This window comes from Euleptes europaea, chromosome 19, assembly GCF_029931775.1.
Source record: "Euleptes europaea isolate rEulEur1 chromosome 19, rEulEur1.hap1, whole genome shotgun sequence".
Classification (NCBI taxonomy): domain Eukaryota; kingdom Metazoa; phylum Chordata; class Lepidosauria; order Squamata; family Sphaerodactylidae; genus Euleptes; species Euleptes europaea.
Genome location: NC_079330.1, coordinates 14,591,659 through 14,605,679, shown reverse-complemented (window position 1 = coordinate 14,605,679; position 14,021 = coordinate 14,591,659). Strand labels below are relative to the sequence as shown.

Here is a 14,021-nt window from a genome sequence, read left to right as displayed (position 1 = left end):
CTGAAATTAATTTGCTCCCTGAAATTCTACTAAAAAAATTATCCACAGCAAATTATGATACTGAACATTCATCACAGTCTCTGCACATTTGATTACTTCCCAAACATCCACTGACTGATATTTGTACTGAACATACGAGATCTAATTTCAGTACCAGAGAGTTCAAATGCAGCCATATTTTGGAAGAGATGGAATGGCTTGTGCTATTTGACAGGTGACAGTTTGGGAGGTTTTAAGTTTGACATCTGCTCAAATCTCAAGAGATTGCAGCCAGTCTAAGATTGCATTGGAAAAGGCCAGTTATGGGACAGCGAGCAGCACCAAACACACAGGCTGCACTTGTGAGAAACTGTGAGAATGTAAAGCACCCAAAATTATAAGGTTACAAATGTCATATTCAGAATTCATATGGCAGTTTTGAATAGCTAGATGGGAGGGGCCGTGGTTCAGTGGTAGAGCATCTGCTTGGCATGCAGAAGGCCCCAGGTTCAATCCCCGGCATCTCCAGTTAAAGGGACTGGGCAAGTAGGTGATATGAAAGGCCTCTGCCTGAGACCCTGGAGAGCCGCTGCTGGTCTGAGTAGACAATACTGACTTTGATGGACCAAGGGTCTGATTCAGTAGCTTCATGTGTTCATGTGATGTGACTGTTTGCCAAATTTCAATAACTTTGCAAATGTTTGCCTTTGTTCCATTTCCCTTTATGCCACACATAGCCGAAAGAAGCAGAGGGTGGATGTTCCATTCTCAAAACATATTAACGGGCCTATGGATACAAAATACCGTCCATGCTAAGGAGCCATATTCTCTCCTTGTCATTTGGACTAAAAGGCACCCTGAAAATGAGGAACCTTTTGAAGCTTCCAAAAGTACCTCAAAACCAGTCACAGTCCTTTAAATTCTAGTCGCTCTCCAAACAACTTAAAAACAACCAAAAATAAACAAACACACATTTTCCATGTTTCGTAGTACCACTAAAAATGTCAACATTTTCAAATGAGAGAATACTTGCAGAGCCCCCTCTCCTTTACCCCTAGATTACTACAGTCTTGAAAATTACAGAGCTAGGATAGATGAGAAAAAATACAACATCAATCACAGAGCAAACAACATGTCTTCCCATTGTTGGTTTTGCTTGGAGGAGGAGGATTTAGTCTACTTAATATATTTTCTGGCTGCTTTTCTCCCTAACGGGACCCAAAGCAGTGTACACCACATAAAAATACAATAAAAGACATAATTTAACTCTATCTTTGGACTGGTCCAGAATCTAATGGACCACTTGTCCAAGGCCACAGGGCATGAGCCATGAGTTAAAAGCTCTTGGTTCTTGCCCTTTGGCTTGCACCCAGGGGCTTTGCCTCCCCCACTCAAGATATACAGCTGACACAGGAAGAGCAAATGAAAGCATAGCTAAGAAATTGAAGCTGACAGCAGTTTTCTTTCCAAACTGCCCTCCCTGCAAAGCCCTAACCCAACAAGCAAAAGGGCAGGTGTAGACATGTTTTAGACAGCCAATATGCCCCTTCTTCTACCCAGGAAGCTTTACGTTTGTCTTTGATTGCTAGTCCAAAAGGTTTGCGACAACTGAGAATGCCGCGGAGATGAACAGACAACACCCCTTTGCTCAGCCAAGCCCTCCGAATCTATCCTCCCCAACAGATATAATTAAACGTTTAGCCATTGGGCTAAAACTTTTTTTAACCTGTCAAGACTGCAGATGGTCTGGTTTTAATCAATCTGATTTCATTCAATAAAATACTCATTAAGTCAATTAATGAGACTTTGGTGTCACGAGCTATCAAGCATGACTCGGTGGGCTGTTGGTTCCCCCCCCCCCACTACCACACTTTTGCCTTCACATGGTGACCAATGAATTGATTTAGCAAGTCAAGTAAAATCAGGGGGGAAATAAATCAATGGACATTTTCACAAGGCGAGCTATTTGGAACGTTACCTGGTTTTAGGGGAGGTCGTTAGCCATTCTTCATGCTTTTCGAATGTTATTAGATACGCGGCAATTTCCTGCAAGAGGGAAGGGGGGGAAAAAGCTGTTTTTAGAAACTTTGTGCATTCAAGCAGTTCAGAGCCTCCAAACACACTTTCAGAGATCAAGCCTACAGCAGGTCTTCAACCGCCTAACCTGCAGGAGGTTGAGCTGCAAGTCTATCTGTGCCCCAAAGGAAGCCTCCCACCACCCAAGGAAGCATCCTCGCAGGGCCAAGCCAGAGTGATATCCTTGAGCAGTGCGGCCAAGAGTAGTCTTGGGCCCCTAAACAAAAATGATCTTTGAGTCCCAATCCTGTTACCAAACCCCAAGCCAAATATTACAGGAAAACCAATCACATGACTTGTCCAGCCTCATAGTCCCCAAGGGATCAGGGCCCCTGAATTTTACCCCCTAGTCTATCCCTCCCCGCCCCCCATTGCCACCTTGGCAGTTCCTGATCCATGTCAGTCTTGCTAACTGGTCAGAGTAGGGTTGCCAACTGCCAGGTAGTAGCAGGAGATCTCCTGCTAATTCAACTGATCTCCAGCCGATAGAGATCAGATCACCTGGAGAAAAATGGCCACGTTGGCAATTGAACTCTATGGCATTGAAGTCCCTCCCCTCCCCAAACCCTGCCCTCCTCAGGCTCCGTCCCAAAAATCTCCCGCCGGTTGCGAAGAGGGACCTGGCAACCCCAGGTCAGAGCAGCTAGGAGACACTGCCTTCAGCAAGCACTCTGTGCGCCTTATTTTGGCTTGCTCGTCTTAAACAAAGCCACATCTGACCCAGGCAGGGTTCGCCTCCTGCCCCTTGAACCCACTTCTATGAAACCACTGCTTTAAATCACCAGAAATTTAAAAATACGCTTAGAGAGAACAAGAGCTAAAATTCTACAATTGCTGTACAAGTCACATTAAAGTCCCTGGTTCACTTGTTTGGCCAAAGATATAAGTAAGAAGATTAATCAACTGAGGCTTTAGTTGATTTATCTGTAAATGCCCATTTTAATCAGCAAAGGCAAATGTTAACTAGTAAGCTAAGAGCTCACAGAATGCTACCTGAAAGGTTTTAGGCTATTTTGGTTCTTGGGGATTTACAGTCGTTAAGAAATTGGGGGGGGGGGAGAAATTAAGAATGGCCTTTCCTTACTAATGATGCTGCAGCTCTCTTGCAACAACTCATAATGAGGCTTGAGTAATAAGCAAACATAGTTAAATAGTTAAAATGCAGGTGATCAAGTGAGCTAATTCAGTCGGTATTAAGCTAGCTCTGCTTCTCTGCAAATAACAGATAAATGAACTGGGGGTGGGTGGGGGAGGATTATCAGAAAGTCTTTGTGCTAACGGGCTTCCAAAATTACAAACACTTTGGTCAGACCTAAAGTCTTAACCTGTCATCAAGCAATACATGAAGCAAGGATTAATATTTTTCTGAAACAAAAACTGTCCCAGTCAAGACAGGCAAAATGACAGTTCTTTGGAATTTTAAGTCATGCCAGCTAAAGCAGAAAGATGGCAAAACCATGGCTTCCTTCTCAAAGCTAATTAAATATCTATTCATCCAACCTTATGACATGCAATTAGAAGGACCAGCCTTATCAATTCTCAGTTCATATTGTGTGTGATGGCTTAAAAAGCCCTAAATAGCTTGGCCTGAAGAAACCACCTCAGGTACTGGATTAAAAATACTGGAAAACCTGGTCCTATAAGATAGACCAGGAATGTCCTTTTAAGAATGCCATTTATATTCCAAGTCAGCAGTGCAAAGGCATACACAGAGAGACATTCACAATGGATGCCCTTCAACTTCCTTTGTCGTAAGGGAAGTCTGCTGGATCAAGCAAATGGTGTATTTAGTCTTGCACACTGTTCTACACAGTGGCTGACCAGATGCCCCAAAGGGCCTACAAGCAGAGGCCTACAACACGTATCAGCAGGTGTCCTGTACTACAGCCCAACAATTTAATTGCTCAACCTGAGTTCTGGTTACTGAGAGGGGTGAAATCTTTCATTTATATTCTCCACACCATGCATACATTTATAAAGTTCTATTTATGTCCCTCAGCAGTTGTCTTTGTACTAAACGAAAGAACCCCAAACTTCACAAACTTCCCACTCAGAAAGTTTTTCCAACCCCTTGATCATTTTGTTTGCCCTCCTTTGCGCCCATTTCTGAACCTCCTTTGCACCCATTTTGAGATGCTGCACAGTATCCCATACATGGCTGCACCATAGATCTGAACAAGGATATTACTATACTGGCTGTTTTGTTTTCCAGACCATTTTCTCATAATCTCTAGCACAGAATTTGCCTTTTTCACAACCATGGTACCAAGTCAACGTTTTCACAAAGCTACCCACCAGGATCCCAAGATATTTTTCCTGCTCAGTCACAACCAGTTCAGATCCACTCAGTGTACATGTAAAAGATTTTCTTGTCTCACTGTGCATCCCTTTATGCGTGTAATGTGCCATCAAGTCACTTCCATCTTATGGTGACTCTATGAATTAATGACCCCCAAAATGTCCTATCATTAACAGCCTTGGTCAGGGCTTGCAAACTGAAGGCCCTGGCTTCCCCTCCATTGAGTCAATCCATCTCATGTTGGGTCTTCCTCTTTTCTTACCATCTTCAACTTTTCCTAGCATTATTGTCTTTTCCAGTGAGTCTTGACTTCTCATGATGTGACCAAAGTACTATAGCTTCAGTTTAGTCATTTTAATTTATAGGGAGAGTTCAGGCTTTATTTGGTCTAGAACCCACTCACTTCATACACACTTATATAACCTTTTTAGCCTTAAAATGGACAGGTTGGTGGTCATAAAGTTGTGGGTGCCTCGTTTAGACTCTGCACTGCAGGGGTGAAATAGATAGTTGAAAATTAAGAATAAAATTAAATCAAAACAGAAGAAGAAAGATGTAGGTAATACATGTTTTACAACAACTATGTTATTAGATATGAAGATGTATTGAGAAGACAGAGCAATGTAACTCAAAGAGAAGTGAACTATTAAAATGTAAATTTTAAAAATAAGCTCCACATAAATTGTACGAATATGATTGTTTATGTTTTATGTTTATATATGTTGTTTGTGTGTTGATATAAGACTTTTAAAATTAAAAAAAATGTAATACAATCAACTGAAAATATACAAGGAACAATAAAAAATTAGTTTAAAAAGTGCAGTAGTCAATAAAATAAAATTCCAGGGATGGATGGATGGATGGATGGATGGATGGATGGATGGATGGATGGATGAAAGAAAGAAAGAAAGAAAGAAAGAAAGAAAGAAAGAAAGAAAGAAAGAAAGAAAGAAAGAAAGAACGAACCTAAGATGTAAAACTTGGAGTTTTGAACAAAACAGGGTTAGCAATAAAATATATTGAGTAATCCCAACTTCAGTGTGAGGGGAGAAATAAGTCATTCTTGTCTCTGGGCTCTAATTCATGAACTCCAAGGAGGCCTGGTTGCTTGGTGAGGTGAGGTCTCACCTCTTTAGAGGCTCTGAGGAGCAACTTTTCCTCATAGCAGCAAATGAAGACCAACATATACCCCAGAACTAAAGGCCCACGCCAGAGTCATCTGCCTTCTCTTTGCTCCACAGCCTGCCTTCTCTGAAATTCCTTTATCCATAGAAATATTCCCTGGGTGGGGGGACACCTCAGCTTTCCTCCCCTCCGCCCTTTTGTCCAGTTGTCAGGCAACCACTCACCCAGCCTGTGAGGAAATCACCCTCCCTCTAGAGCAGGGGTTCTCAACAAGGAGGGAATCCCCCCCCCGGGGGGGGGTTTAGGGTTCCATGGGGGGGGGAATTGGGACCACTATTCAGCAAGTGCATATTATTTGAAATGCACCTTTTGAGAGAGACTATTTTGGAAAGGGGGGAACAATAATGAAAGGGGGGGAGGAATGGAGCAAAAAAAGTTGAGAACCACTGCTCTAGAGGGTAGCATTTCCACACTGCAGGGGGAAAAACCAGGCGCAAGCATCCTAAAAATAAAATACATCTTTTAAAGGCTAGCACTTACATGAAGCCTTATTTACAAAGCTGTTGCCCATTTGCAGTCTTCAATGATCTTTTTGAAATCCTGCTTCTTTCAGTGCCTCTTGTAGCTGTACGTGGGATTTTTGTCTTTGACCCGAGTGCTTTTTATTCTGTTTTTAAATGCTGCCCTGCTTGATATTGTTGATTGGCTTTACTACGGCATAATTGGTTTTGCCGTATTTAATTGATATTGGAAAACACATCGAGGGATTCTAATCTGAAGGAGAGCGGCGTCAAAATATTTTAAATGGATAAATCATTGGTGCATTTTTAGAGAGTCTTTTGAAACTCCCGGTAGATTTACAAACTTGGCCAATTCCCTACTTACTCCTGACCATTTACCAACAAATTAAATTGCACCGAAACCTGTGGAATCCCATTGCTTACTTTCTTCCCTTGCAAGAACAATACAAATTAGTAGTGTGCCTCTGCAGATAATGTTAGAGGCAAGTGATGAAGGCACTTTAAGGTTAGCAACTTCTGTATCAACCCTGGTAGGTTTCAACCACTGCCCTGACAGATAGTTAATAACAATAAGCCTTTTAATGGCGTAGGTAGACAGGGAAGCTTCATCTAGGAACGGGTGGGAAATAATAACTAGCTTCTAAGTGTGGGCTTTGTGCTTTCCAGTCAAGTTTCATGGTTCCAAGATCTTCTTCCCAGGGCTCTCCTGGCACAGTCAAAATTAAACCAAGGCCGCTTTCAAACATACCGGTACTTAATATTTCAAACATTCAATATTAGACCAAGGCCGGGAGGGGCTGTGGCTCAGTGGTAGAGCCTCCACTTTGCATGCAGAAGGTCCCACGTTCATCTCCAGTTAAAGCACTGGTTCCCAACCAGGGGTCCGTGAGAACTAAATTAAGGTCCGCGAAACAAAGTTATAAACCCATAATAAATTAATATTTTCAATTAAAAGTTCTCTATTATAAAAATATATATTCAAATATTATTCTAAGTTTAATGTTTAACTAACAGTTATGATTAAAGTTATTTTCAAATTCTCTGAATTTTTATTTTGAACCTTGGGGTCCCTGCAACGAACAAAAAAGTCCTAGTGGTCCCTGGTCAAAAAAAGGTTGGGAACCACTGAGTTAAAGGGACTAGGCAGGCAGATGATGTGAAAGACCCCTGCCTGAGACCCTGGAGAGCCGCTGCCGGTCTGAGTAGACAATACTGACTTTGATGGACCAAAGGTCTGATTCAGTATAAGGCAGCTTCATGTGTTCATACTGAATAAGGCACTTTCAATGCACTTTGCAGCTGGGCTTTACTGTGTGGAAATGATAGTTAAAGTGCACTGAAAGTGGATTGAAAGTACATTATTCAGCATGTGTGAAAACACCCAAAGTCTCTGCCTTGAGCTTCAACTGAGCAGCAGGCCTTCAGGTTCTTCACCACTGGTCTTCCAGCTCCCAGAGGGTCTGTTTCTGGCTGCAGAACAGTTTGGGATTTCAAACAGTGTGGGATTTTACCCCGAAACCCCTTGGGCCCAGCAGCAAGACCAGGGTTGCCAGGTCCCTCTTCATCACCGTTGGCAGGTTTGGGGGCGGAGCCTGAGGAGGGCAGGGTTTGGGGAGGGACTTCAATGCCATAGAGACCAATTGCCAAAGCAGCCATTTTCTCCTGGTGCACTGATCTCTATTGCTGGAGATCAGTTGTAATAGCAGGAGATCTCCAGCTAGTACCTGGAGGTTTACTTAGTATAACACAATTAGGTAAAAGGTAAAGGTCCCCTGTGCAAGCACCGGGTCATTCCTGACCCATGGGGTGACGTCACATCCTGACGTTTACGAGGCAGACTTTGTTTGCGGGGTGGTTTGCAGTGTCTTCCCCAGTCGCTTCCCTTTACCCCCAGCGAGCTGGGTACTCATTTTACCGACCTCGGAAAGATGGAAGGCTGAGTCAACCTTGAGCCGACTACCTGAAACCGACTTCCGTCGGGATCGAACTCAGGTCGTGGGCAGAGCTTTTGACTGCAGTACTTCAGCTTACCACTCTGCTCCACAGGGCTCTTAGAATAACACAATTACCTATGCTGAATTAACTAAGTTAGCAACAACGAGCAGCACGTGGGCTCGCTTTTTAGTAGGGCTGTCAATTCGGTTCGGCCCGAACTGAAAATCAACCGAATTTCCCTTGATTCGGCGGTTTTTAGTTCGGACGGATCCGAACTCAAAACTGGCGGGCAACCGGGGGGGCCGAATTCAGCGAGTTCGGGAGTTCGGCGAATAAATTCGGCCAATTCGGCCGTCAGTAAGCAGCATAACCGTCAGTAAGCAGCATTCTCCTCCCCCGGCCAATCGGCGGCCAAGCTGGGTCTTCTTCTGGCCAATCAGACAGGATTGAGTGCTGGAGGAATCAGCTGATGTGCGGCGGGCCGGGAAAGAGAGAGAGAGAGGGAAATCCTCATGTGTGTGTGAGGGGGTGCTTGTGCACATTCGCTCCTTTCCGTGGCTGCAGGGGGCGCATTTTTTGGGGTACCGACCCCAAACTTTCAGGGGATATTCAGACAGGTTTTTTTAAGAGACCACCCAAGTTTTGTAAACATTGGGTCAGGGGGTCCCGAGATATGGGCTCCCCCCTTTTTTTCTTTCCATGGCTGCAGAGGGCGCATTTTTGGGTGTGCCGACCCCAAACTTTCAGCGGAGCATCAGACTAGGCTTCTTAAGATACCCCCCAAGTTTTGTAAACATTGGGTCAGGGCCCCCCGAGATATGGGCTCCACCCCTTTTTCCTCTCCCCCCTTTTCCATTTTCGTGGCTGCAGGGGGCGCTTTTTTGGGGGTTCAGCCCCCAAACTTTTGTCATAGCTTCAGAGAATCCCTCTTAAGAGACCACCCAAGTTTTGTAAAGATGGGTTCAGTGGGGGTTGAAATATTGGCTCCCCCCCTTTTCTCTTTCCATGGCTGCAGGGGGCGCATTTTTGGGTGTGCCGATCCCAGACTTTCGGCGGAGCTTCAGTCAAGGCTTTTTAAGAGACCACCCAAGTTTTGTAAACATTGGGTCAGGGCCCCCCGAGATATGGGCTTTCCCCTTTCCCCTATTGGGATGAATGGATCACCCTCGAGAGATGCATACATATGGATCTTATATTGGATACAAATGGAATCATATTGGATTACCCAGCCTCCCAGCCCCTCCTGCTGGAACAGAAGACAGCCACAGTAAGACCCCTTTGGGGGCTTTAATCTATATTTTTTCTTTTCTGTGTGTGTGGGGGGGGGAAAGCAGAGTCTGTGTGTGTGTGTGGGGAGGGAGCAGTTTCTGTGGGTGGGTGGGGGAAGCCAAAGGGGGCTTTTGCCGGTTCTGCCTGGGGTGTGTGTTCCCCCTCCAGTCTCTCTCTCCCTGGTTTGAGGGGGGGCTTCATTTTTATTCTTCAGGTTTTTCCTCATTCATAAGATCAGTTAGGTTATTGATGCTTGCTCAAAACTGGTTTTCAAATGGTGACTTAAAGAATGCATCTGCCTGGTCCCAAGTCCAATGCAAAAGGAGACATTCCACCCCCTCCTGCTCATTATGCATAGCTAGCTGCCTCTGTCCCTTTCCATGGTATGCAAACTCCCAGGTGTCAGGTGTTGCTATGCACTGTTGCAAAGGTTTTGCATTGCGTGCTTGTGTTGCTTTGCAGTTGTATTGTTTTGCAAAATTCTTCACACCTGCCCCGCCCTTTGCATATTTGCAAAGGGGTTGCTCTGCAGTTGTGTTGCTTTGCAAAGTTCTTAGCACCTGCCCCGCCCTTGCTCTCATCAGCTGTTTGTCGGGCCGGGAGCTTTGTGCGTGGGCGGCAAGCTCTGCGGAGAGATCCACATTAAGGGTGGGGGGGACCCCTTTCAGGGCCCATATCTCAGCCCCCCCTGACCCAATCTTTACAAAACTTGGGGAGTCTTTCAATATACGTCCTTTGAAGCTCTGCTGAAAGTTTGGGACCTCTAAGCCCAAAAATGCCCCCCCAGAGCCGCGGAAAGGCGCGGTTGTGTTTTTAATGGCTTTATTCGGCCGAATTTTTTTCCCGAACTTTGAATTCCCGCCGAATTGAACGGATCGGAAGTGGGGGAGTTCGGACTTCGGCACGTACCGAACCCACAAGGGCCAAATTCGGCCGAATCCGAACTGTACCGAATTTTTTTTTTTTTGACAGCCCTACTTTTTAGATGAATTCACAAATTCCGCAAAACACAATTGAATGCATTGTGTTCTATGCTATATTCAAATGTAAAATAAATTGTGTTAGCATCACACAGAACCATACTAAACAAACAATTCAATACAAACTTCCAACACAAGTACAAGAAGTACCTGGAGGTTGGCAACCTAAGCAAGACTCACCTGGGTGGAGCTCAAGGGCAGCCTTTGCAGTCTGGGCCAGGGAAGCTCAAAAAGGTGTGGCAGCAAAAAACAAGCCGGGGGCGAAAGTGGGCCCAGGTGTTTTGAGGCTAGGCAAGGAACACAGGAGAAGACGGTGGGGCTTAACTCAAGCTGAGGCTATAAAAAGGAAGGAAGAATTGGGAAGAGGCAGGTTGCGGTGTCATGGGCAGGGCCGGATTTAGGTTTGATGAGGCCCTAAGCTATTGAAGGGAATGGGGCCCTTTATATGTCCAGCTGCCCTTTGTCAACATCAAATTGTCGCTGTTTTTTGTGTTGAATATATGGTAATTTATGGACCTAATAGGTATCTAAAGCCATTGGCACATAACAAAATATGTATTTTATCAAAGTAATTGTTGAACTGAAATACAATTAAGAAGAAGTATATTAATAGTGAAATAATTATTAAGCTCTAACTGAAAATGATTTTTTTATTCATAACAAACTTAATAATGCAAACACATTGGCATTTGGCAAAAACAAAAGTTCCTTTAGAAACACAATGTACATCGTTGTTGTTTTTCCTTTAAATTTTTGGGAGCCCCCCAAGAGAGTGGGGCCCTAAGCTATAGCTTGTTTAGCTTATACGTAAATCCGGCACTGGTCATGGGTCTTCTCCTATATAATAGTGTGACCCTAAGGTAAGCAAGATGAACCACACTTTCAGGGGTCTGTATTGCTGAATAAAGAACCTTGCTTAAAGAAACAGCTGCTGGACTCATAATATCAAGACCCTATGGGCTCCAAGTATGATGTTTCTCTGCCCCCAGTGGGCACTACAGACCACTTCTCTCTGTTCCCTCCCTTTTTCCCTCTCCATCCTTCCCTCAGGAAAAAGCAATTATTACTTAGGTCACATTAAGAGTCAGGGGCGGCTGGGAGATGGTGCTGCTCTCAGAAATACCATTCCTCTGTTGTTTAGCTAGTCACAAGGGCATAACAAGATCCACATGCATGACCCTAGGAGATCTGTGAATGGAACTCCAAGCATTTTAAAAAAATATATTTTCATGCATCTATATGCAGAACATATAATTAGGAAAGCTGGATTAGATTTAGATGAAGGTGGAGTGAAAATTGGAGGGAGGAACATTAATAATTTGAGATATGCCAATGACACTACATTATTGGCAGAAAATAGTGAAGATTTGAAACGACTACTGCTGAAAGTTAAAAGAGAAAGTGCCAAAGCAGGACTACAGCTGAACATCAAGAAAACAAAAGTAATGACTACAGGAGAATTAAACAACTGTAAAGTTGACAATGAGGAAATATAAATTGTTCAAGACTTTCTATTCCTTGGCTCCACCATCAACCAAAAGGGAGACTGCAGCCAAGAAATCAGAAGGAGATTGAGACTGGGAAGGGCAGCCATGAAGGAGCTAGAAAATATTTTGAAGTGTAAGGATGTGTCACTGGCCACCAAGGCTAGATTAATTCATGCCATCGTTTTCCCTATTACTATGTATGGGTGGGAAAGCTGGACAGTGAAGAAAGCTGATAGGAAGAAAATAGATTCCTTTGAAATGTGGTGTTGGAGGAGAGTGTTACGGATACCCTGGGCTGCCAAAAAAACAAATCAGTGGGTTATAGATCAAATCAAGCCTGAACTGACCCTAGAAGCTAAAATGACTAAAATGAGGTTATCGTATTTGGGTCACATCATGAGACAAGAGACACTGGAAAAGATAGTCATGCTGGGAAAAGTTGAGGGCAGCAGGAAAAGAGGAAGACCCAACAAGAGATGGACTAACTCAATAAAGGAAGCCACAGCCCTCAATTTGCAAAATCTGAGCAAGGCTGTCAAAGATAGGATATTTTGGAGGACATTGATTCATAAGGTCGCCATGAGTCGGAAGCGGCACTTAACACACACACACACACACACACACACACACAGGGGTCCAATTGAGATTGTAGGGTGAGGCAAAGGTGTGTTTAACTTTATCCATCCCCACACCAATTTCCTGATCTGAAATTACCGGGGGGGGGGGGCGCTTTTTGCCCCACTGTGGCAAACGTGCAGGTACCCATATCACAGGGAAGAACGTCTTCTTTCCCGCTTTCCTCAATCCAAGGAATGGTTCAGGCACTTAAGGAGATGTAGTTCAGCTCTGCACTAATCTCCATGAAGAGAGCACAGACAAAGGTCTAACTCTCCATGGGTTGCCACCATATGCCAACCAGATTGGCCCGTTTAAATCCTTTTTCTCTGGGGATAAATAAACCTTTTTATGCCATCCAAGGAAAGCGGCTCAAGGGATTCCAATGCCTCCATACTTCCAGGGGCAGAGAGATCTAGGAAACTTTCCAGCTGATGCTTGCTAAGCGTGGGTCAAATTGCTTCTTCTGCTCTTGAGGTCATGTGGCTGCCTTCACGTTGGACAATGATCTGACCCAAAGCCTTCATACATTTTGTTAGTTGAAACCCTCCTAGCTATAAAGATCTTGGTATGGGCAGATTAAGATCCCTTGCGTTTTTCTGCTTTTGATACTTTTAAAGTCCTGACTTCCTTCAATAAATTAAGCTTTACTTACAATTTGTGCATAGCATATTTCAGATTCTGTTCATCCATGTAGTTTTTGGACATGCTACTAAGGTAAAAGGAGCCCCATGGACCAGAGTGGTAAGCTGCAGTACTGCAGTCCAAGCTCTGCTCACGACCTGAGTTTGATCCCGACGGAAGTTGGTTTCAGGTAGCCGGCTCAAGGTTGACTCAGCCTCCCATCCTTCCGAGGTCGGTCAAATGAGGACCCAGCTTGCTGGGGGTAAAGGGAAGATGACTGGGGCAACGGCAAACCACCCTGTAAACACAGTCCGCCTAGTAAACATCGGGATGTGACATCACCTCATGGGTCAGGAGGAATGACCCGGTGCTTGCACAGGGGACCTTTACCTTTTACTAAGGTAAAACCCAGATAATGGGTGTGGGGTTCTTTGGCTCATTTTATACAGGGAGGCCAATAAAATGTGTTGACAGCCTGCACATTCTGATGGGTCAGCACTGCCAAGGATTTCCCCCCATAAATTTTAGACCCTTTGGTGGGGCCGGGAGATAGCTGGAGGGGCGCAGGGCAAGTGTGGAGGCTAGAAATACCGCTGCAGAGAGCCCCTCCTCTCCACAGCTATGCTACCTCCTCTAGAACCACACGGAAGCTCTCAGGCTTGAGCAGAGCTTGAAGGCTGGTCCTCGGCCAGGTAATGCACGGAGATGAATACCTGCAGCCTGGCAGGAAGTCCAGGTGGCGCCCACAATCTCTCATTCGGCTTGTCACTATCTGAAAGGAGTAACGGCAGCCGCAGGCCAAATTTGTCTCCGATATTGAAACTGCAGAGGGCATACTCAGTCGCAAATTTTCTTTATTTGATGCCTGGCACTTGAAGGGCTGGTAACGAATGACGAATCCCGTTTGGATGGATGGGGGATGTGAGTAGCAAAGCTATCGGACGGCAGGCAGGCGGAAGCCCTCGTCGGAACTGGGTCCGGAATAATAGGAAGGCAAACCCACTTCGTCCTGAAACCGTGTCCTGCTCTAACTTATCACGCAAGACATTTTTATTTTCCTCTTTATACATGACTTTGATGTGCATCCCCTGCCTGACAGATGAGCTCAGGG

The 14,021-nt window shown here is 44.7% G+C and overlaps 1 protein-coding gene across 5 annotated transcripts in view; it reads right to left on the bottom strand.

The window, feature by feature from the left end:
- Window positions 1–14,021, bottom strand: part of CAMTA1 (calmodulin binding transcription activator 1) — an 815,188-nt gene that overhangs the window by 570,051 nt on the left and 231,116 nt on the right. For all 5 annotated transcript variants that reach the window (XM_056865058.1, XM_056865060.1, XM_056865059.1 and 2 more), the window contains exon 3: window positions 1,958–2,025. In XM_056865058.1, coding sequence (XP_056721036.1) covers window positions 1,958–2,025 — 68 coding nt within the window. The remainder of the gene's footprint in view (window positions 1–1,957; window positions 2,026–14,021) is intronic.